Here is a 25,730-nt window from a genome sequence, read left to right on the forward strand (position 1 = left end):
TAGCATGTGTGTATATGTATGCATGCATGTGTGTGTGTGTGTGTGTGTGTGTGTGTGTGTACACATTAGAGAGAGATTGATTTAAGGAGTTGACTCACAATTGTGAAAGCTGATAAGTCTGAAATCTGCGGGGTTGATTAGCAGACTGAAGACCCAGGGAGGAGTCGATGTTGCAGCTCCAGTCCGAAGGCAGTCTGGAGACAGAATTTTCTCTCCCTAGGAGGTTGAGAGAATACTTCTTTTTCTCTTAAGATCTTCAACTAACTGGATGAGGCCTACCTGCATTATGAAGAGTAATCTCCTTTACTCAAAGTCTACTGATTTAAATGGTAATCTATTCTTAAAAATATCTTCATAGCAACATTTAGAATGATGTTTAGCCAGATATCTAGATATTGTGGCCTAGCTAAGTTGACACATAAAATTAATTATCACTGTTGGAGTAGAGTGGTTATTGTCTAAAAATATTGTTCCTGGGTCCTGAGGTTCCTAGCCGGTCTGCCTTCTTTTGTCTACTCTTTGGAGTTGTTTTATGTTTGTTTCATGCATAATGTCCAGGCTTTTCAGCTGGACTCAGCAGGAGGAATATGGAAAAATACCTGCTCTGGTTTTTTATTTGTCACCTTCTTTTAACATATTAGATTAAATGCTTCATTGATATTTGAGGCCATAGGTTTTTATTTCTAATTCTCTTCTCTATTTTCTCCTAAAATTTAAGTTCTTTCTTCTGTGTGTGTTTTTTTAAATATCACATCTTTTGGACTAGAGTGTCTGATTTTATGATTTTTGTCTGGGTGTTTTCTTCCTCCTTCAGATTTTAGTTTAAAATTTTCTTTATTTGGTTGGAAGTTTCTCTAAGCACATTCACTCTGGTCTTGGGGAGATGTATTTTGACCCTTGCCAAGAACTCACTAGTGTGTAAGCCATAATTCAGAAATACAGTCCTATGATTTGACTCCATTGTTTATATCCTGCTGTTCACTTCCCTTATCTTTCTCTTCCAAAATCCCAACCTTTAACTTGGAAAGAAATTGAAAATATCATGTCTTGGCTTCAAAGACCTTCAGTATACTGTCTGTGACCTCAGAGTCACTTTAAGATACAGTCTTGCTTTCTTCTGTCGCTTGTTTCTGATGTGAGTTGGCAGAGCTTAGTGTTTGGCAGATTTGTGTCTTAGCTGGTCCCCTGTCAAGTTTGATGTATTGCAGGAAGATGGAATACTTTTCTACTTTTGTTTTAGCTATGTTAGGTCTATTTTCACATAGATGCTTCTGAACTTCCCAGTCAGGAGCATGCACAGAAACTCTAATTCAAAGCCTGGAAGCCACAGCGGCTTCACATAACTTAACCTCTTCCACCTGGCCTGTCTGGCTGGCTCACTTACACCTGTGAGTTTTTACAAAGGTAGTTTGCTATTCCTGTAATGCCACTCTTTTCTCCTGCCTTTCCTCCAGCTAGTCTGCCAAACCACTTTTCGGACTACAGATCTTGTTTTCTACAGAATTTCTGCAGATTGAGCAAAGGAGAGCGTCTTATGTTTCTCTTTTTGTTATTGCAACATGATTTTCCCATGGGTGTTTACCCTCTCCAGTCCCCTGTTAATTAGGCACCATCCATTTCCCTTTTAAAAAAATCTAAAAATCTTAATCTTTTAAAAAATACATTTATAACCACCCCTCAATTATCTATGTTAGTAGAAAAAGTACATAAGTAACTCCTACTCCTGAATATATTTTGCTGTCAATATTTTGGGAATTCACAGGATTTCAAATAAACTAACAAAGTTGCCCATTGAAACCCAGCGTAAGAATCACCAGAAAATTATCACCTTCCCCAGTCCGTTTTCCCTACCTCGCTTTTCCCAACATTCATGTACAGAACAAGTTATATGATTTCATAGGTTGATACAAATATTAACCTAGGCAGAACTTTATTTATTGAATTTATATCCCTTTGAATGGGTGAAAACAGCTGTGAAAGGTTTGAGTTTAAAAAATCATTTATAAGGCATCTCCCATCATCAAGTTGATCTCCTTTTGTTATACAGCAACTTCCCACTAGCTATCTATTTTATTTATTTTTGGTAGTGTAAATACATCTATGCTACTCTCTCACTTCGTCCCAGCTTCCCCTTCGCCCCCCACCCCAGTCCCGTGTCCTCAAGTCCATTCTCCACTTCTCTGTCTCCACTTTTGCCTGTCACTGGGTTCATCAGTACCATTTTTTCAGATTTATGTGTTAGCATACGGTATTTGTTTTTCTCTTTCTGGCTTACTTCACTCTGTATGACAGACTCTAGGTCTATCCACCTCATGACATATAGTTCAATTTCATTCCTTTTTATGCCTGAGTAATATTCCATTGTATATATGTGCTACATCTTCTTAATCCATTCATCTGTTGATGGGCATTTAGGTTGTTTCCATGCCTTAGAGGGCCAGGACAGGGAATGGGGGAGGGAGTCGCGGGAGGGAGGGAGTATGGGGATATGTGTATAAATACAGCTGATTCACTTTGGTGTACCTCAAAAACTGGTACAAGAGTGTAAAGCAATTATATTCTAATAAAGAGCTTAAAAAAAAAGTCATTTCTTCTTCTTGGAACGCAAAATATATACCAGGAACTGATGATAATATCAGTCGACTGATTAAGCAGAGAAAATTACGAAAAAACTTTGTGAGCATGTTTTACCAACTCTGGATGATTGAAAATTAGTTTTCTATTACTTTTTGTTTCTACTTTGGAATAATTGCTTTATTCTGTTGGCTGAATGCCATTTAAAGTTTATTCATCTGGTATCGTCCATTTTAGGTAGTGAGCTCCGGAAGGGTAGGTATCTATCTATATGTTTGTCTTCCTCTGGTCTTCTGTTAGATTACAGTAACAATATAAAAACCTTAAAGGAAAAATGGAAATTTTTGACAAAAATGGTGTATGGCTTTTTGTATGTATGACTCAAGTAGAAGTTTTCTGAAAGTTGTGTGATTTTTTTTTTCTTTTTTTTCCCTAATTTGGTACTTAATAGACTTTTCTTAAAGATGGTAGTGATAGTGACTTCAATCATAAAAACTAATGAATTTTATTCTGTATTATAGATGTGTCTTGAATATTTTATATAACTGATATTTTAAAAAATCAAATTTACAGGGAATTCCCTGGTCGTCCAGTTGTTAGGACTCAGCGCTTTCACTGCTGAGGGCCTGGAATCAGTCCCTGGTTGGGGAACTAAGATCCCACAAGCCACATGGTGGCCAAAAAAAAGAAATCAAATTTGCAAAATAAACCCTGAATTTGCTGTTGTAAAACAAAAGAAATTAAACAATTGCCCATGATTTCTCAATTTACTGAATATACATTTTGTACAAAATACTAGGTTTGTTTATATTGAGACGTGTTGTTAAGAACTAAGAGGTATGTAGTTTGGACTTCATTGAGTGGCATTCCCACTATCCTGGGTATTCACTGCATATACATTGATAAAGCTCTTGGAATTGAAGAAGCTCTGAAAAAATTTAACATTTTTTCAAGCACACAAGCCCACAAAATTTCCCTAAACCTTTACATATTTAACAATGTCAGAATAACAATGATAATACCTTAGCTTTAAATAGCTCCTTGACATCAGCAAATTCAGAGAACTGAATGATCTCATTTTGCCTTTGCCATTCCTGACAAATATGTATCTTCCACTGTGTTCAGTGGTAGTAACACAGACCTTCTAATTGCCCACGTCTTAGCAATATGAAAAGCAGACACCTATATTTGTTACCTCTAGTACAGGGGTGTCTTTCAATATGAAAATACATCTAATGATGAACAGCGGTAGTTTGAGAAGAGTAGAATCAGTAATGTGGAGTATATTTACAGGTATAATGAAATTTTCTTTACAGTAATCCTTAGAGTTAAGAGGGGTTTTAGTGGTCTAAATCCTTTGAAGAGATGGTAAAACCTCTGAGGCTAGGTTAAGAACTTCCCTAAATCACAGAGCTAGAGCTAGAGGCAGGGTACTTAGAGTTCCAATTTCTTGACGCAAATGGAAATGTTAGATAGGTTTAAATAAGAAGAGTGCTCAGTTGGGGGCAAGGGGTTCAGAGCATTATTCTGCTTTTCTGTTGCTGTCATTTCAGTGAGTTAGCTGTTTCAAACACTTGTTTGTTTTATGATTCCTTGCTGACATAATCCGCATTTAATTACAGTAGGATTGTATACAATATAATTTCTTTATGTATTTATATTTCTTATAATGAAACATTGTGGCTAACATGGAGTCAAAAGATATCTTCTCAGAGAAATTCTTCACATGCAGACAGTTCTGCAAGCTTGTAGAACTGGACTTAATTGTCTCTAACATCTTGTCTGTGAATTGAGAATAGAGCAAGGGATGTCCATGCTGAGTTTTGGTTTGCTCTTAAATGTGATTCTTCTGTTCATTGTCTGTGTTCTTTGTGTTCTCGAATCCCCTTCCTAAGAGCAGGAGTACCCTCATATATCTGAAGGGAGTTACATATTCTGTTCAGGTAGTGGGATCCCGGAATAATTGTTGTTGTTTTTTTTAATCTATTTATTTATTTGGCTGCGTTGGGTCTTCATTGCTGTATGAGGGCTTTCTTTAGTTGCGGCGAGTGGGGGCTACTCTTTGTTGTGGTGTGCAGGCTTCTCATTGCGGTGGCTTCTCTTGTTGCAGAGCACGGACTCCAGATGCACAGGCTTCAGTAGTTGTGGCATGCGGGCTCAGTAGTTGTGGCTCACAGGCTTAGTTGCTCTGCAGCATGTGGGATCTTCCGGGACCAGGGATCGAACCCATGTCCCCTGCATTGGCAGGCAGATTCTTAACCACTGCACCACCAAGGAAGTCCCCTAATGAACTTCTTAGATGTTGATTTTTGAAGTTTTAGTGTTACAATTTTAAAACTGGTTTCAGGACTTAATGAAGGTCAGGTTCTTGATGTCTTATCACAGTGAGAGACAAGTGATAGGTAAGAAGTGGATTTACTTAAAGAGAAACACGCTCCATAGACAGAGTGTGGGCCATCTCAGAAGGTGAGAAAGGCCCGGAATAATTGTTTAAATTGATTTTTCTAGGTAACTCCCATACTTTATTTTTTTTTTATTCTATAAAATATCCAAGTAAGTCAAGTCTTGTTATGATGAATTGTCTAGCCTTACTCAAAATTAGTAGCTAAGGGGTCTTCCCTGCTGGTGCAGTGGTTAAGAATCTGCCTACCAATGCAGAGGACGTGGATTCAATCCCTAGTCCGGGTAGATTGCACATGCCGCAGAGCAGCTAAGCTCAGGCACCACAACTACACACTTCGTGACTGCCTGCTGTGTGCCAGCTAAGGTACCAGGCACCAGGGAGACAGTGGTGATCAAGATGGGCTCAGTCCCTGCCTCACAGAGCTTAGAATGCTCAGCTGTAGGGAGTCCTGGGCCTCACTGCAGTCGCTCACAGAGGGACACGAGAACACGTAATGAATCAAAATGTATTGCATGTTTTGGAAAGAGGACATCCTGAATACTGCTTAAAAGTTAAGTATGAAGTTCATAGTATATGTCAGCCATTGTTGCTGTTCAGTAGCCTCAGTTATAACCAGATTTACGTAGCTCTGGGCAGAGTGAGTAAACAGATTTTTCAGCTTCAGTTCTTCCACTTGCCTTGGCGGTTACAGGACGACTGACTGCGACTGGTGTTTAACATCATCACCTTAAGCTCTTAGAGGATTCTTTACTGCATTTGTTTACCAGAGAATTTTCCGTGACATTTGAGAAATAAGGTCTGTTTTCTATATGGAGATGGTTTCTCTGTGATGTTCCCTGAACTTCACCTTGGCCCCTGCCGGAGATCTCTATTTTCACAGCTATGTGCGTCATTGCCGTTTCCAGCTGATAGGTGCGTGAATGCAAGTTCACATCCTTCCTGCCTTAGGACTTGTAGGGGCTTGGCTCAGGCGGCTGAGTACACAGCAGGGAAGGTCACTGAGAAAAGGAGGTTAGACTATTAATTCTTTCCTTGTCCCCACATGACATTCTAAGCTGTGATAAATTTATTGTTTGGTAAAACTGTTGAACCCATTCCTGTTGTTATTTTTTCTCAGTCTTCAGCCTCCTCCGCAGCCTTTCTGTGGCTTTTGAAATCCACTCTCACTTTGTTTCAAAACGGTGTACTTCTTTGCTCCTTCTCCTACCATCTCTCTTAAGGGTTCTTTTCATCCCCTACTTCTTCCACTTTCTTCTGCCCAGTACTTTAGGTATTCCCCCAAGTTTTATCTGGGGTCTTCTTCTCTTCTCTGTTCCTTTCTCTTCCTTTTCCTACCCTTTCACCTTTTCCTCCCCCATCTTACTTTCACTTTTTTATTCATGCACTCTTGGGCACATTTGTTAAATATATATTTACTTAGCATCTACTGTGTGCTTTGTACTATGCTAGGTTTTTGGAATGCATGAGTGAATGAAATAGACACAGCCCCAGCTTCCATAGAATTTACTATTTTCCCAATTGATTCATAAATTAAAATTGTGCAGTGTTTTAATGGAGAAGTAGTGGTTGATAGGAGAGTATGTAGTTTAGGGACCTGTCCTAGTTTAAGTGAACAATAAAGTCTTTGCTAGGAAATCATTTTTAGCTAAAATCTGAAGGGTGAATAGGAATTCCTGAGGTAGAAGCAGGGAGTGTTCCAGGCAATAGGAACAGAAGACTCTAACTCAGGGGATGTCCCTGGTGGTCCAGCGGTTAAGAGTCTGCACTCCCTACACAGGGGGCCCGGGCTTGATCCCTAGTCAGGGAACTAGATCCCGCATGCATGCCGCAACTAAGACCTGGCGCAGCTAAATAAAGAAATAAATAAGTACTCTAACTGAGAATTCTACTCAGGTGGGCCTTCTTTCAGTTTCTTGAATACACCGTCTTTCTTCCCACCTCAGTAGGTGAGGAAACATAAGTTATCATCTTCTCTCAACCTTACCTAAACTGATTCTTCAGTGCAATTCCTTCTTTTCTCTAGTTCACTGCATTAGAAATCTTGGTGTTACTGATTTCCCTTGAAAGAGAACTGAGATCTGTCCTTTGTGCTTCCTTCATTCCCTCTGTCTGCCATAGGGCTTCAAGGTGTGGTCACTTGACAGCTGGATACCATGATAGTGACTAGAGTCCTTGCTTCCAGCCTCTCCTCCAGCACTTCGTTGCTCCACCCTCCCCAGCATAGCCAATATGGACCTCTCATTCTGAGACCCATTTTTTAATTATATTATTCCTTGGCTAAAAAACCCAGAGTAGATTCCTAATGCACAAAATTCAGATTCCCCTTATTTGGGTCCTTGGTTATCAGTCTCGGACTACCTCTCTCTAGTTTTGTTTCTCAACACAGACCTCTGGAGCAAGTAGATATTCCACCGCACTGAGAAGCTAATATTATTTCCTGACATAAATTATAAGTTTAATAACAGAGACACGTCTTACAGGAATTTTATATAGCCTGGTTTAGGATTCACCTGAGTATAGGAGATACTTAATAAAGGCTTTGATGATGCCCAGAAGGTTGATTTTTCCAGTTTTTTTTTTAATGAAGTATAGTTGACTTATAATATTGCATCAGTTTCGGATATACAGCATAGTGATTCAGGGTTTTTGCAGAATATATTCCATTATAGGTTATTACAAGATCTGTGCTATACAGTAAATCCTTGTTGCTTATCTATTTTGTGTGTAGTAGTTTTTATCTGTTAATTCCGCATTGGTGGGCAGATTCTTAACCACTGAACCACCAGGGAAGTCCCTCTTCTAATTTTTTAAATAAAAATTTTTCCAGCTTTATTGAAATATAATTGACAAATAACATTGTGTAAGTTTAAGGTGTACAATGTGATGATTTGATATATTTGTCTCTCCCCTCTCCCTCTTCCCTTTGGTAACCGTAGGTTTGTTTTCTATTTCTTTGAGCCCAGAAGATTCATTTTGGTATCATTTAGTGGATGCTGCTAATCAAGGACTGTGAGTAGTTAATATTGTAACCATCGTGTCCTACACGTTGGACATAAGTTGAATTGACAATAAACACCAATCCAGGTTGAAAACAAGAGTAATTCATTTTAACAGGCTCTAATGCTCGACGGTTCTTTCATGTTAGTCAAGTTCTTGCATTTCACAGAATTAATTAGGATTCCTTCTAATATTACAGCAATTTGCATAGTACTCCTTTATAGTTTGCAAGTTTTATTTAAATGAATCATCTCATTTAATCCTCATTACAGCTCTTTGAGGTAAATGGTATTATCCTTATTTTTTTACTGAAGAATAAATTGAGGTATAAGAAACTTAAATGAGTGTGAGTCACCCAGCTAGTTTGTGATGGAGCTCAGACCACAATCTAGGGCTCTGACTTAGAGCTCCTCTTCTCTCTCTTTTTTTTTTTTTTTGACTGCATTGGATCTTTGTTGCTGCGTGCGGGCTTTCTCTAGTTGTGATTGGGGGCTACTCTTTGTTGTGGTACGCGGCTTCTCAGTGCAGTGGCTTCTCTTGTTGCAGAGCAAGGGCTCTAGGCACACGGGCTCTAGGCGCATGGGCTTCAGTAGTTGCACACGTGGGCTTCAGTAGCTGTGGCGCGTGGGCTTCATTGCTCCTTGGCATGTGGGATCTTCCTGGACCAGGGATCAAACCTGTGTCCCCTGCATTGGTGGGCGGATTCTTAACCACTGAACCACCACAGAAGTCCCTCTTCTAATTTTTTAAATAAAAATTTTTCCAGCTTTATTGAGATATAATTGACAAATGACATTGTGTAAGTTTAAGGTGTATAATATGACGATTTGATATATGTGAATTTTGTGAAATGATTACCACAGTAAGTTAGCACATCCATCACCTCATGTAGTTACCATTTTTTGTGTGTAGAGAACATTTAAGGTCTACTCTCTTAGGTGATTTCAAGTATGCAACACTGTATTGTTAACTACAGTCACCACGCTGTACATTAAATCCCTAAAACTTAGTCATCTGTAACTGAACTTCGTGCCTTTGACAGCATCTCTCCACCACCAATCTACTTTGTTTCTATGCATTTGACTTTTAGATTCCGCATCTGAGTGAAGTCATATACCATTTGCCTTTCTCTGTCTGACTTATTTCCGTTAGCATAATGCCCTCAAGGTTCATCCATGCTGTCACAAATAGCAGGGTTTCCTTCTCTTTTTCAGGGCTGAATAATATTCTTGAGTGTGTGTGAGTGTGTGTGTGTGAGAGAGAGAGATCGATCCATGCCATGTTTCATCCTTTGACGTACGCTTAGGCTGTTTCACATCTTGGCTATTGTGAATAATGCTACAGTGACCATCAGGGGTGCAGATATAGCTTCAAGACAGTGATTTCATTTCTTTCAGATACATACCAAAAGTGGAATTGCTGGATCATAGGGTATTTCTCAGTTTTTAAGGAACCTCCATCCTGTTTTCCATAATGGCTGTGCCAGTTCCCTTTCCTACCAGCAACGCAGGGCTCTCTTTTCTCCACATACTTGCCAGTACTTGTGGTCTCTTTTTGATGATAGTCATTCTGTCAGGTATGAGGTGACATCTCATTGTGGTTTTGACTTGCATTTCCCTGATGATTGGTGATATTGAGCACCTTTTCGTGTACCTGTCGGCCATTGGTACGTCTTCTTTGGAAAAAGTGTCTACGCAGGTCCTTTGTCCATTTTAAATCATCTTATTTGGCTTTTTGTTATTGAGTTGTGTGAGTTCCTTACAAATTTTGGATATTAACCCCTTATCAGATATATGGTTTACAAATACTTTTCTCTTTCATAGGTTGCCTTTTTATTTGGGGCTCCTTTTTTAACCACCTTATTTCTTCTCTACTAGAGAACCTGCCCTTGATCGTACCTAACCATTTTCTGCCAGAGACCTTTATCCCTTTGTGTTTTAGTTGTTCAATAACTGATTCCTAGGAAAAAAGGATATTCCGCAGCTGCTTCCCGGAAAGGATGAAAAGAGGTTACATTTTATTTTAATGGACTAGTATTTCAATTAATATGATTTTTGCCTTGGTATCTTTCTAAAAACTTTAAATGAAATTTGCGTATGGATGGTGTGATGAGTGAAGCCTAAAGCTTCAGCTGGTGTAGTTGGGTATTAATTAGTTACTGCCCACATCTCTGGTGGACATGTATCCAGCACCAAAACTAGATAATCAGACCTTAGTATGCCTGGCCAAAAAAGGCCAGGCTGAGGTCAAGTACTGAAATGTCATACTCAGAGCTCCCTTACCAAAGGAGGTCTAGGCCTGAGACCATGAATATTTACCCCTTGCTGATTCTATTTGATTACAGAGGCATGGCACTTGCAAAGCTTTTGAAAATTTGTTTCATGTTTTTAAAATCCTTGGGAGCTACTGAGTGGGTGTTCAGACCAAAAAGACTGCTTCCTGGAGTGTTTATGCAAAGGATCATTTTTAGAGAGTTATGTGGAATGGAATTGAGTCTGACGTCAATTCTCAGTGTGCTTTCTCTCCCCTGGAGGAATAGCCCATATGTAGAGACAGATGTGAGACTGAAGTCTTTTTTACATATAAATAATGCTGGGAGAGAATGAGAACATTGCTGTGAGTTAGAGGTTGGGAAAGAACAGAGTTTACTGTAAGCCAGAGATGACCAAGTTGTTTTTATACGCACTTTTTCAAACCTTCAGTTGTGTATAACCCATAAGCCTAAATGTGCACAAAACATAAATGTACAATAAATTAATAATAATTAATAATAATAGAGCAAATACCTGTGTAATCATCCCAGCTCAAGTACTAGGACATTATCAGCACCCAGAAGCTCCCCCAGCAATTCCTTTTGATCACTACCCAGTTCCTCCTTCAGGAGTCTCCCGACTTTTATGGTAATAATGTCCTTGCTTTTCTCTTTAGATTTACCACTTTTATATGCAATCCTAAACAACATAAATTAGTTTCTCCTGTTTTTGAACTTCATATACATGGAATCATATTGCATTTTTATGTGTCTTGATCCTTTTGCGCAACGTTTTGTTTGTAATTGCACGTTGTTGAATATAGCTGTAGTTCTCTTTTATTACAGTATAGTATTTCATGGTATGACTGTATCACTATTTATTATTTTACTGTTGATTGTTGTTTGGTTGTTTCCACTCTGGGTCAGCTGTAAGTAATGCCACTTTGAACATTCTTGAACTTGTCTTTTCGTGCATGCATTCCTCTTGGATACATATTAGCTTAAACCATGTGAAATTACCTTTTTTTTTTTTGGCTGTGCCATGCGACTTACAGGATCTTAATTCCCTGACCAGGGATCAAATCTGTGCCCCCTGCAGTGGAAGCGTGGAGTCCTAACAACTGGACCTCCAGAGAAGTCCCTGAAATTACCATATTTGTGGATCAGTCACATATTAACAATTCCATATGGTTCAGTGTAATACCTAAGAGTGGAATTGTTGGCTCATAAGAAGTGCATATGTTCAATTTTAGTAGATTCTGGCAAATAGTTTTCTAAAATATCTTACCAACTTAATCTCCTGCTAGCAACATATAAGAGTTGCTCCACATTCTGGCCTACGTTTGGTATTGTAATTTTGATTTGCATTTCCTTGGTTACTAATGAGGTTGAGTACTTTTTGGTTGGTTTTTGGCCCTTTAGATTTCTTCTTACGAAGTTCCTATTCAGGTCATTTGCCCATTTTTCTGTTGGATGGTCCATTTTTGTCTTATTGATCAGCGGATGTTCTTTGTATATTCTAGATGTGAGTACTTGATTGTAATGTGTTGTCGATATCTTCTCCCCTTCTGTGGCTTTTCTCTTCACTCTCTAATTGGGGTCTTTGATGAACGGATATTCCTAATTTTAATGTAGTCAAATTTATTCTCATTTCTTTTATAGTTAATGCTTTTTGTGTTTGTCTAAAATGACTTTTGCCATATGTAAGATTTTCATGATAGTTTCCCGTATTATCTTCCAAGAGCTCTTCTTTTCACATTTAGTTCTGTAATCCATCTGAAGTTGATTTTTTTTACTTTATCAATTATTTTATTGAAGTATAGTTGATTTACAATGTTGTGTTAATTTCTGCTGTTCAGCAAAGTGATTCAGTTACATATATATTTACATACATATTCTTTTTTTTTAATATTCTTTTCCATTATGGTTTACCATAGGCTATTGTATATAGTTCTCTGTGCTATACAGTAGGACCTTGTTGTTTATTCATTGTGTACAGAGGTCCAATTTCATTTTTCCCCCAGTGGATATCCAGTTGTCCCAGGACCAGTTGGTGAAGAGATCATACTCTCCCCACTGCTCTGAGGTGTCACGTCTGTCATAAATCAGGGTTCATATGTGCCTGTATCTGTTCCAGGCTCTATTCTATTCAATGGTCTATTCTACTCCTGCACTAATACCTCATTGTCTTAATTACTGTCACTTTATGGTAAGTCCCCACTTCATTCTTTTCTAAGAGTGCCTTGGCGATCCTTGTCCTTTTACATTTTCATATACATTTTAGAATCAGCTTGTCAAGTTTCATCAAAAAAGTCTGTTAGCATTTTTATTGAGATCGCATTTAATCTATCAATTTATTTAGAATTTATGTCTTTATAATAATGAATGTTTAATCTAGAAATAAGGTTTATGTCTCCATTTAATAAGGTCTGCTTTGTTGTTTATCATTTTTTTTGAGAGAAAATTCATCATTTCAACAATTTTTTGTTATCAGATTTACCATTTTAATCATTTTTAGATATACACTTCAGTTGCGTTAAGAACATTCACACTGTTGTGCAGCCATCACCACTCTCTATCTCCGGAACTTTTTCAGTGGCTTTCAGTACATTCATAATGTTATACAGCCACCACCACTATCTAATTTCAGAGCATTTCATCATTCCCCCCCTAAAAACCCCCCCATACCTATTAAGTAGTCACTCCTCCAGTCCTTAGCAACCACTAGTCTGCTTTCTGTCTTCATGGATTTGCCTCTACTGGACATTTCATATAAATGGAGTCACACAAAATATGGTCTTTAGTGTTTCATTTCTTTCACTTAGCATAATGTTTTCAAAGTTCATCTTTGTTTGTAGTATGTATCCTTCTTAAGACTGAATAATAGTCCATTGCACATATATATATACACCACATTTTAATTATATGAATATATCACATTATAAATTCATCAGTTGGTAGACACTTGTCAATAAAATTCTATAATGCCTATATTATGTTAGATTCATTCCAAGGCACATGTTTTCAAATCCTTGTAAATGATATTTTTATAATATAATTGGAAAACATAATTTTTAAAAATGAAATTTAATATGTTGTTTATTGCTGTTATGTAGGAATATATGATGTTGATTTTACATCCTATTAAGAGTCTAAAATTTGATAAACTGTCTTAATTCCAAAAATTTATCTGTTGATTCTTTTGGATTTTGTATATATCAGTCATATCATTGTGATGAATAAATGAGTTTTGTGTGTTTCTCTTTGTTTCTTCTGCCCTTTGTTTTTTCCTCTCGTCTTACCCTGCTGACTAGACCCTCTAGTACCGTGTTGAATAGAGTAATGGTAATAAGCCGCCTCGGCTTATTCCTGATTCCAAAGGAAAAGCATCCAGCCCTTCACCGTTAAATACGAGGTTTGCTGTAGATGTATTCATATTTCAAATGGTTTTTATCTCAGCTGAAACCTGGCATTCTAGGATAATTCATCTTTGGTTTTAATTTTCAAAACACATTTAGATGAGCTCCTGAGAGTCCTTTGCCTCTGATTTGGTAATTTTTGGTAGTCTTGATGTATGACTTTGGAAGTCACACTGACCTGAATCCAAATACGGCTCCACTATAAATTCATGTGATTTTGGTTAGGACTGTAAATCCTTTTAGGACAAGAGTTGTGTGTTATTTATTTAATTCTCTATCATTGGACATTAATGCCTGGTACATTGTAGGGGCTTAATATAGATCTTGAAAAAAATGAAATCATATAATTTGTCTCTGAGTCTTGGCTTCCTCATTTATAAAATAGGGATTAATAATCCCCTTGATATAATTATTTAAAAAATAATATGTGTAACATAGTTGCATGTAAAAAAAAACACTGAAAAAACTGGTTTCTTTCTCTTGAGATTTACTTTTCTTTAGCTGACTACATTAGTAATTAAGAGGGTTCTGGGACCCAGTTTCTAATGTTGGGGGGTTGGAGGTTCTCTGCAGTAACAACAATTTTCAGACACCATCCGGTGTCCTACATACAACTCAACACAATTCTTACTGTCTACCCAGAGATGCCATTAGTCCTACAACCCCGCCCCCTTCTCCTGCCTACTTCAGATGCCAATCTGATTGCCTGGCTACAGATGGAAACCATGACCCCCTCCTTCAACTGCAGGTGCTGGTTGTAAGTCCAGGTTGTTCCCTGTACTTCTGACTGACTGGATATAAAGCAGAGGTTCCCGTGGCCCTCTCCTTGGGTTTGATTAATATGCTAGAGTGGAAAACACAGAGACATATTTTACTTAACTAGATTCCTGGTTTATTGTAAAAGGATGTAATTCAGGAACAGTCAGATGTAAGAGATGAATAGGGCAAGGTGTGGGGGAAGAGTGGCAATCTTCATGCCCTCTCCAGGTGTAGCACTCTTACCGAATCTCCACGCATTCACCAACCTGGAAGCTTTCCAAACCCGTCCTTTTAGGTTTTTATGGAAGCTTCATTACACAGGCATGAGTGATTAAATCATTGGCCAGTCTCTAGTCCCTCATGCCTCCTCTGCTGACTGAAAAGTACAGCCTTCTATTCACGTGGTTAGTTCATCTGGTGACCAGCACCCCCTCCATCTTCAGGGGATTTCCAAAAGTCACCTCATTAACATAAGCTCAGTTGTGGTTGAAAGAGGCTTGTTATGAATAACAAGACACCTCTTTCACCATTATGGCTTTGAAGGGATTTCAGGAACTGAGGACAAGAGACCAAATATGATAACAAAAGATGCTCTCGTTGCTCTTATCGCTTAGGGAATTACAAGGGTTTGGAGAGCTGTGAGCCAGAAACCTTAGAAGAAGGCCAAAAAAAGTATTTATTACAAATCAAAATATCACAGTGATGACTGTGTATTGTATTTTTTTTTGACTATTGTTGATTTACAATATTGTGCTAGTTTCAGGTGTACAGCAAAGTGATTCAGATAGTGCCCCCCCCACACACACATATTCTTTTCAGATTCTTTTCCATTATAGGTTATTACAAGATATTGCATATAGTTCCCTGTACTATAAAGTAAATCCTTGTTGTTTATTTTGCATATAGTAGTGTGTACTTGTTAATCCCATACCCCACCCTTCCCACTTTGGTAACCATAAATTTGTTTTCTATGTCTGTGAGTCTATTTCTGTTTTGTAAATAAGTTCATTTGTATTTTTTTAGATTCCACATATAAGTGATACCATATAATATTTATTTTTCTCTGTCTGACTTCACTTAGTATGATAATCTCTAGATCCATCCATATTGCTGCAGATAGCAATATTTCATTCTTTTTTTATGGCTGGGTAATATTCTATGGTATATATACACCATATCTTCTTTATTCATTCGTCTGTTGATGGACACTTAGGTTGATTCCATTGCCTTGGCTGTTGTAAATAGTGCTGCTGTGAATGTTGGTGTGTGTGTATTGTATTTTTTTTTTTAAGTTTAAACTTTTTTTTTTAATTCAAAAGGCTTAAAAATTTCCCCTGTGGCTATTAAATATTCTGATGGCTTTGAGATGAGAGGAAGAATGTAATTATCGTTTGAAATGAACCGTTTAACTGCAGAAGTATCCTGCGGATTTTGTAGCACATTCTGTTGAATTAATCAGTTTTGTGAGAAGCGCAGTACCAACATGGTTTTAAATAAAATGTATTAATAATCTTGTATGAGTGCATGTGATGCTCTGCTATATCCATGTTGTGAGCAACTGGATGACTCTAGTTTTGCCAGTAGTTACTATATATTTTTCATAATCTCTACTCTTGCAGTTCTTATATCTGTTTTACTGAACTTTTATTGCAGGGACACTTCCTGTGTCTCTGTCAGTTCTGTTGAATTTTGAAGGAGATAGTGTGCATGTCCCTGTGCCACTTGTGAGGTGTAGGGTGACCTCATGGCTCTCTGTCAGCAGAGATAGGGCTTCTCACACATTAGCATTTGTGTTTGGTCATGCCCTTTCATCTCTGTAACCAAAGGTGATAGATTAGAAGGCAGCAATAGCAAGCAGCAGAAGAAAGTTTTTTGAGTAGGTTGTGGACTCATGCTAGTCTGTGAACTAGAGGGACTGGCACACCCAAACGAAAGTCAGAACTCCCAAAGCTTACATGTATATTTGGCTGGGTGAATGCATGTCTCACTTGTGCCCCCAGGAGCCTAAATAACACCCCAGTACCCAGCACTCTTAGCTGAATGAAGAGAGCACTGGTAATATTGTCTTGTCTGAGGACTTAGATGTTTGTGCTTCTAAAACCCTGTGGGAATCCTTAGGATTACAGTTGATGTTTCTTACCCTGAAAGGGCCTTTGCAATTACTGATGAAGAGTTGGCCTTTCTCTGTTGCAGGTTGACATCAGTAAATGCCATTATTTAGTGGATTTGGACACCATGAGAGAAACACCCCGGGAGCCAAAATATTCATCCAATAGAGAAGAATGGATCAACTTGGCCTCTAGACCATTCCTTGATGCTTCTAGGTATGTGGCTTTAGTCCTAAGAAATGTACTAGTAAGGGCAAAAATTGGAATCTGGGATTAAATTACTTCCAGTCCTGGGTTAACTCTAGTGGCCATTTTATTTTTATTTGGGCCCAAATATCATCTGTTCTTGTCCAGTTCCTTGAGAAATCTGAGTGCTCTCCTTTTCTAGGCATCAGAGTGCAAAGTATATTCTGGTATCATTCAAATAACAGAATCTAAACAGATAGATCCACTGAAGAAAATACAAATAAGTGTTTGACATTGATTATTTTTGGCAATCAGCTTCAGCTTTCTTAACCATGAGTTTTCTGTACTGTTAGGAAGATTGACTATGTTCTTTATGGAGCTAGAAGTTCATATCCATTATTTTCAGGCTCAAGGCTCAGTCAGAGATGGGGCCAGGCCTTACCAGATCTTAAGTAAAGAGACCAAATAGACCAGGGCTTGGCTGGCTCTTCAGAAAGGCCTCAGAATTCATGATAAGAGGATGAGTCAAGATGTCCAGGTGAAGGAGCAGGGGAGAGTTAGAAGGTGTAGGTTGTCTGTGGGCAGAGATCTAGGTAGACAGACAGTTGAAGTTAAGGAGGTCCAGGGAGGCCTGGTGGGCAGAGCCCAGGATCCAAGAGGTCAGGCAGAAACCAAAAGGTAGAGGACCAGGTCTTGAGAGGTGGATTTGGGACTCAGAAACAGGGAAGAAAATATTTTCAGGCAGAGGGAGTGATTAGAACCTACTGATAAATCAAGTAAGATGAAGAATAACAACTGTCCATTGGATTTGGCAGCTGACAAATGCAATTTTGGTGGAGTGGTGAGGGCATAAGGATTTGAGAGATTAGAGGGGTCAAAGCAAAAATAGCAGGGAGGAAGGAAGCAAGATGGTGGAGTAGAAGGACGTGAGCTCATACCTTCTTATGGAAACACAAGAATCACAATGAACGGCTGAACAATCACTGACAAAAAAATGCTGGACCCTACCTAAAAAGATACCGTACATCCAAAGACAAAGAAGAAGCCACAACGAGATGGTAGGAGGGGCACAATCGCAATGAAATCAAATCCCATACACACTAGATGGGTGGCCCAGAAGCTGGAAGATAATTATACCACCGAAGTTCTCCCATAGGAGTGAAAGTTCTGAGCCCCACATTGGGCTCCCCAGCCTCGGGGTCTGGCAACAGGAGGAGGAGCCCCCAGAAAGTCTGGCTTTGAAGGCTGATGGTGTTTGGTCAGAGGCATTCCACAGGACTGGGGGAAGCAGAAAGTCCACTCTTGGAGGGCTCACACAGGGTGTTGTGAGCACCAGGACCCAGGGGAAAAGCGGTGACCTCATAAGAGACTGGGCTGGACTTACCTGCTAGTGTTGGAGGGTCACCTGTAGAAGCAGGGGGTGGCTGTGGCTCACTGCAGGGACAGGGACACTTGCAGTGGTGTCATGCTCATTGGAATGTGCCCTCTGGGAGGCCGCCATTTTCTCACCAAGGCCTGGCCCCACCCAACAGCCTGTAGGCTCCAGAGTGCTAGGATGCCTCAGGCCAAGCAACCAACAGGGTGGGAACACAGCCCCACCCATTAGCAGACAGGCTGCTTAAAGTCTTCCTGAATGAACAGCTGCCTGGTAATAAACACACCCCAGGGACCTCCCTGGTGGTGCAGTGGTTGAGAATCCACCTGCCAATGCAGGGGACATGAATTCGATCCCTGGGCTGGGAAGATCCCACATGCTGCAGAGCAGCTAAGCCCATGCACCACAACTACTGAGCCTGTGTGCCACAACTATTGAAGCCAGCACACCTAAAGCCTATGCTCCGCAACAAGAAAAGCCACCACAATGAGAAACCTGTGCACTGCAACAGAGAGTAGTAGCCTCTGCTCACCAAAACTGGAGAAAGCCCACACGCAGCAATAAAGACCTAACATAGCCAATAAATAAATAAATAAATTTAAACACACAACCCCCTGCCCCAGACATGGCCCTGCCCACCAGAAGGACAAGACCCAGGTCCACCCATCAGTGGGTGAGTACCAGTCACTCCCACCAGGAAGCCTGCACAAGCCTCCTTAGACAGCCTCATCTACCAGGGGGCAGACAGAGGAAGCAAGAAGAAATACAGCATTGCAGCCTGCAGAACAGAAACATTGAGAAGATACAAGAAATGTTTAACAGAGAACTAGAAGAACTAAAGAACAAACAAACAGAGATGAACAATATGATAATTGAAATGAAAAATACATTAGAAGGAATCAATAGCAGAGTAGCTGAGGCAGAAGAATGAATAAATGATCTGGAAGACAGAATGGTGGCAATCACTGGTGTGGAACAGAATAAAGAAAAAAGACTGAAAGGAATTGAAGACAGTGAGAGACCTCTGGGACATTAAATGCACCAATATTTGCATTGTAGGGGTCCCAGAAGGAGAAGAGAAAGAGAAAGGACCTGAGAAAATATTTGAAGAGATAATAGCTGAAAACTTCCCTAACATGGGAAAGGAAACAGTCACCCAACTCCGGCAAGTGCAGAGAGTCCTGATAAACCCAAGGAGGAACACACCGAGACACACATTAATCAAATTGACAAAAATTAAAGACAAAGAAAAAATATTAAAAGCAACAAGGGAAAAGCAACAAATAATGCACAAGGGAACTCGCATAAGGTTAACAGTGGATTTCTCAGCAGAAACTCTGCAAGCCAGAAGGGAATGGCACAATATATTTAAAGTGATGAAAAGGAAGAACCTACAACCAAGGATACTCTATCCAGCAAAGCTCTCATTCACATTCAACAGAGAAATCAAAAGCTTTACAGACAAGCAAAAGCCAAGGGAATTCAGCACCACCAGACCAGCTTTGCAACAAATGCTAAAGGAACTTCTCTGGGCCACAACTAGAAACAAGAAAATTACGAATGGAAAAGCTCACCAGTAAATGAAAACATACAGTAAAGGTAAGAAGTAATCTGCACACAAATATATCAAATCCAGCAATTGAGAGGAGAGCGGAAATGCAGGATTTTGGAAATGCATTTGGTATTAAAAGACCAGCAACTTAAAAACAATTTTGTTTATATATAGACTGCTATATCAAAACCTCATGGTAACCGCAAGCCAAAAATCTACAACAGATACATAAAAAAGAAAAAGGAATCCTAACACAACACTAAAGTTAGTCATCAAATCAAAAGAGAAGAGAACAAAAGAGGAAGAGAAAAAAAAAAGACCTATAAAAACAAATCCAAAACAATTAACAAATGGCAATAAGAACATACATATCAACCTTAAACAGATTAAATGTTCCAACCAAAAGACACAGACACATATCCTGAATGAATACAAAAGCAAGACCCATATATATGCCGTCTACAAGAGACCCACTTCTAATCAAGGGACACATACATACTGAAAGTGGGGGATGGAAAAATGTATTCCATGCGAATGGCAATCAAAATAAAGCTGGAGTAGCAATACTCATATATCAGACAAAGGACACTACATAATGATCAAGGGATCAACCTAAGAAGATATAACAATTATAACTATATATGCACCCAACATAGGAGCACCTCAATTTATAAGGCAAATACTAACCACCATAAAGGGAGAAATCAACAGTAACACAATAATAGTGGGGGACTTTAACACTCTACTTTTGTCAGTGGACCAGATGGACTTAATTGATATTTATAGAGCATCCATCTAAAAGCAGCAGAATACACATTCTTTTCAAGTGCACGTGGAACATTCTCCGGGATTGATCACATGCTGGGCCACAAAGTGAGCCTCAGTAAATTCAAGAAAATTAAAATCATATCAAACATCTTTTCTGACCAAACGCTATGAGATTAGAAATCAACTACAAGAAAAAAAGTGTAAAAACCACGAACATGTGGAGGCTAAACAACATTAAACAACCATTGGATCACTGAAGAAATCAAAGAGGAAATCAAAAAATCCCTAGAGACAAATGACAACGAAATGATCCGAAACCTATGGGATGCAGCAAAAGCAGTTCTAAGAGGGAAGTTTATAGCAATACAGTTTTACCTCAGGAAGCAAGAAAATTCTTAAACAACCTAGCTTTACACCTAAAGCAACTAGAGAAAGGACAAACAAAACCCGAAGTTAGTAGAAGGAAAGAAATCATAAAGATCAGAGCAGAAATACGTGAAATAGAGATGAAAGAAACAGTAGAAAAGATGGGTGATTGATCATGGCCTTAAGTGGGTAAGGAGAGAGCGGGGAGGGCATTGAGGGAGTGGAAGACCGTGACAGGTGGTAGGATCATGGCCTGATATTCAAAAAATTGTCAGAATTAGCACAGCGGTAGGAGGGAGCTCACTGAAATTCTCTTTCAAGCGTCAGTGAAGGTATGAAGTTCTCTGTGTCACACATACTTTTTGGTGGCTGACTTGTTATTTGATACAGTATTTGGGGGCAGGTCGCTATTGTGCCTTCATTTTTGAGTTGAGAAAACTGTGATGACATGAGATGTGGGCCTGAAAAGATCTCCTCTCTGGAGGATCAGTAGACCCCAAACAACCTTCTTATTAGCAAAGGGAAACTTAGTGGTTCACAAATCCTAACCAGTTGTACCTTGCTCACAGAATAAGCTCTGTTTATAGCAAATGGGGCAAGGGAGTATTTTTGAGGCGACTTTGTTTCCTTTTGGTTTTGAAGGATTGAAGTGAGAAAGGTTCCTCATCTTCCTGTTTCCCCTTTTGGTGGCTCAAAGGCACAGCAGCTGGTAGACATGAACTGAGAGCCCACTCAAGGCAGAGAAGCCTGATGCTTGTATGCTTCTCACTGGAGAATTGGAAATCTTTTGAGGGAAGAGCAGAAGGTGTTGGTCACCTTCCCACCTGCCTTGTGGTGAGTGGAGAGTGACCAAAGTTGACCACATGTCACACAGTGATGTGGCTGAGCAGCGCTCCTTCAGGGCCCTCTGTGTTTAGCACTCTCCTCAGCCAGTGAGAGCAGGGTACACACTGGGAGACCAGGGAAAATGAGGGCCATTCCCAGACATGCTCCTCACTGAACATCCTGCTTCCCTAGCAAGCTAGATTTTAAGGGCAGAAATAGGGCATGACTGGCTCAGTTTGATAAATATTTGTTGAACATCTTCTACATATAAGACTGTAGACTATGTGCAGGCAAGACGGCTGCCCTGGGACTGTAGTTTACCTGGGGAGATACACTGTTGTTCAGAGAGGTGCTGTTGGGGCACAGGAGGGAGGGGTTAGTTCCAAAAGGCTAGGGTGAGAGGGACCAAGGAAGAGTCCAAGAGGAGATGACATCTGAAGATTACACTGCTGCTAGTGTGGAGGTAGACTGAAAGGAGGGAAAGTTGGAGGCATACAAACAAGTTGGGAGGCTCTTCTGCTTGATTAGATGAGAGGTGACGAGGGAGTGAACTCAGCTGCAAAGGATGGATGGACTCAGCAGACACATTTTTTCAGAGAAAGATCAGGCTAGAGTTTAAATCCCAGAAGCCCGCACCTTCCCCCAGTGGCCTGTATGAAGCTTTAAAGTTTTTCCTTTGCTATATTAGAAGTGCAGTACTAATCATTTTATGGTTTGCTTTCTCTAAGTGGGCTGGTCCCTGACCAGAAGCTTGCACAAGCTGAGCAGTACTCACGAGACAAGACCCTAAGCTTACCTCGTTGTACATCCTGTTTCTCCTGTTGGTCCCTGGTGCAGCTTCATTTCCCATTCGACCTCTAAGCACACCTCTAGTGTAGGTGGAGGGAAGGAGAAGGTATTGTGGGGAATGCCGTCAGAGGTTTTTTGTTTGTTTGTTTTTGGTTTTTTTTTTTAAATTATTTATTTTATTGGCTGTGTTGGGTCTTTTTTGCTGTGTGCAAGCTTTCTGTTTAGTTGCCGTGAGTGGGGGCTACTCTTCATTGTGGTGCGTGGGCTTCTCATTGCTGTGGCTTCTCGTTGTGGAGCACGGGCTCTAGGCCCGTGGGCTTCAGTAGTTGCAACACATGGGCTCAATAGTTGTGGCTCATGGGCTCTAAAGCACAGGCTCAGTAGTTGTGGTGCACAGTTGCTCCGTGGCATGTGGGATCTTCCTGGAGCAGGGATTGAACCCGTGTCCCCTGCATTGGCAGGTAGATTCTCAACCACTGCACCACCTAGGAAACCCCCCTTCAGAGGTTTTTAATTTCCCATAAATTGTACTCATTTCCCCTGAACTGGCATTCTTTTCATGACCATATGCTGAGAAGAAATCAGTTGGTTTAAGAATTGTAAAGGTACAGTTACTTGAAGGTATGCAAAGTATAGTGAAAAGAGCATGGGCTCAGAAGACGTGTGCATTTAAGCCCAGTTACTTGCTGGTTGTTCTTCTCTATTCCCAAATTTCTGTATCGGTAAAACAGAGATAATAGTATTTTATATACTTTATGGGAATGTTGTAAGAATTAAATGAGAGATGAAATATGAAAGTGTTTTTAAATTCTAAAGCATGATATAAATATCAGGACTTCCAATTAATTAGCAGGCTGCCTGAAGTTCCAGAGTTATGCTCATTTTCTTTACATTTCTCTTCCTCAGCATTTCCTAGTATATACTGACCTAACTGCAAAAGCAGCAGGATCCTACAGCCCCGTTTGCCGCAGCAATTTGTAACTGTCAGCACTGTGGCATCTCATGTTGCTGACCTTGGGCCAGTTAAGCTGGACTGGACTGTTAGAGGCTGTGTGCCTTGGAGACACCACTCTGAGGCCATGCATGAAAGGTTTTTGGGAGCTTGACCCTGGAATGCCTTTGAGCCTATTGAATGGGGCTGTTACGTTTCCTATGTCTTTTTTTTTTTTTTTTTAAAGGTTTTTTTGATGTGAACCATTTTTAAAATCTTCATTGCATTTGTTACAATATTGCTTCTGTTTTATGTTTTCTGGTTTTTGGCTCGGAGGCATGTGGGATCTTAGCTCCCCGACCAGGGATCGAACCCACACCCCCTGCATTGGAAGGCAAAGTCTTAACCACTGGACTGCCAGGGAAGTCCCTCCTCTGTCTTCTTGAGACAGTGGTTTTTGTACTTTAGCAATTTATATAACAAGGAGCAAGAATGGTACTGTCCACATGTCATAGTCACTCATGTCTTAGACCCTAGGTCAGGTGGGGCTGCAAGCCTGCTATCTAGGTCTTCCTGAGGAGGGGAGAAGGTTTTCATGAGCCTGTGACTCAGCACCACATGGTCTTTCTAGAAATGTAAGCAGGTGAGTTTCTCAATTGTTTAAATCCCTAAAATTTTTTCCAGGTTTTTTTTTTCCATTTTATTCTGTATTAATTTTTTAAATTTTTATTGGAGTATGGTTGATTTATAATGTTGTGTTAGTTTCTGCTGTACAGCAAAGTGAATCAGTTATACATGTACATATATCCACTCTTTTTTAGATTCTGTTCCCATGTAGGTCATTACAGAGTATTGAGAAGAGTTCCCTGTGCTATACAGTAGGTTCTTATTAGTTATCTGTTTTTTAGATAGTAGTGTGTATATGTCAACCCCAGACTCCCAATCCATCCCTCCACTCCTCACTTTCCCCCTTGGTAACCATAAGTTTTTCTACATCTGTGTAAGTCCCTAAAATTTAAATCTGCTTTCTTTAGAGTTTACTTTGAGATCATTTTTTCTTTCTTCCTTTATCCATCTGTCTGTCTGTCTATCTGTCTGACATCCGTCTAATCAAGAGATATTTTTTGAACACTGCCAGGAACTGTGTTGGATCTTAAGTATATGGTGGTGAACAGTACACAAATTCCCTGTCCTCTTACACCCTACAATATAATGGGGAGGCTGGCATTAAGCAAATAACCATGCATATCAATCTAGAATTACAAGCCATGTTAAGTACTTTAAGAGACAAGTACAGGACGCTGGGAGAGAAGGAGTCAGCAGCAGGACCTCCCCGGAGTCTTCTTTTATGTCCTGAAGCCAGCTGGTTAGGCAGGTTTGGAAATCAGAAAATAATTATTGAATAGCTGTTATATCCTTGTCACAGAGCTAGATTATTTAAGGGGTAAAGGAAGCAATAGACACAGATTTTTACCCTTGAATAATTTACATTTTTTGTAGTTACACATATGAAGCACCTTGAAAATAGTATTTAGACCATAGAAGGTGCCAGATTGTGTGCTAGAACTTGACAGAAAGGAGAGCTCTGTGGAGGTTAGAGTGTACTAACCTCCTATAGCCTCTGAAGGCTTCCCGAAGGAGGTGGTGCTTGAGCTGAGGCTTAAAGGAAAAAGAGGATTTGTACTGGTGGTAGAGAGGGTGGAATCACATGTGTAATTCAAGGAGAAGAAAGCATGAGCACAAGTGTAAAAATAAAAAGAAGCCTGTTGGATGGGGGGCCATAAAGAAAAGTTTAGGAAATCCCTGGCGGACCAGTGATTAGGACTCGGCGCTTTCACTGCCATGGCCCAGGTTTGATCCCTGGTCAGGGAACTAAGATCCTGTAAGCCATGAGGTGTGGCAAAAAAAGAAAGGGAAAGGAAAGGAAAGAAAAGTTTAATTTACCTCTTTGATTTAAATTTGCTTTTAAAGTGATCTGTAGTGTGTCATCCAAATCAGAACACTTTTGAAAGTAAAAGGAGCCCTGCCATGAGCGAATTGAGATAGGTGGTCATCCTGTTGTAATCCGACCAGAATACGAGAGCCTATTCCAACAAGCAGGATGGGAGAATGGAGCACATAGATATAGTTCCTTTGCCCTACAGTCCATGTTTACCATGTAGATTTGCCCATAGTTTACTTATTTAATTTAGTTTGCTGACCTTTCTTGGTGCTGTGGCCTGGATTGGGTCTTAGCTGTCTGAACGGGAAGCGATGAGGCTAGTTTGAAGACAGTACTGGCACACAAAAAAAATTGTACTCTGAGTGTATGCCAATGGAGACTCAACCCCGGGGGAAGCAACCTAAACTTATAAGGACAATACTGTGATTGGTGCAGATTTAGGATATTCTAAATATCCATGAATATGTGAAGAGGAGTGTTTTCT

At 39.8% G+C, this 25,730-nt stretch overlaps 1 protein-coding gene across 9 annotated transcripts in view; it reads left to right on the top strand.

Annotated features, from left to right (window-relative positions):
- Positions 1 to 25,730, top strand: part of ALG9 (ALG9 alpha-1,2-mannosyltransferase) — a 93,002-nt gene that overhangs the window by 50,946 nt on the left and 16,326 nt on the right. For all 9 annotated transcript variants that reach the window (XR_009047452.1, XR_009047451.1, XR_009047454.1 and 6 more), the window contains one exon: positions 16,598 to 16,728. Coding sequence is in view for 5 of the 9 variants with exons in the window: in XM_057695213.1 (XP_057551196.1) it covers positions 16,598 to 16,728 (131 nt within the window). In the remaining 4 variants the exon portion in view is untranslated. The remainder of the gene's footprint in view (positions 1 to 16,597; positions 16,729 to 25,730) is intronic.

This window comes from Hippopotamus amphibius, chromosome 9 (genome assembly GCF_030028045.1).
Source record: "Hippopotamus amphibius kiboko isolate mHipAmp2 chromosome 9, mHipAmp2.hap2, whole genome shotgun sequence".
Lineage (NCBI taxonomy): Eukaryota > Metazoa > Chordata > Mammalia > Artiodactyla > Hippopotamidae > Hippopotamus > Hippopotamus amphibius.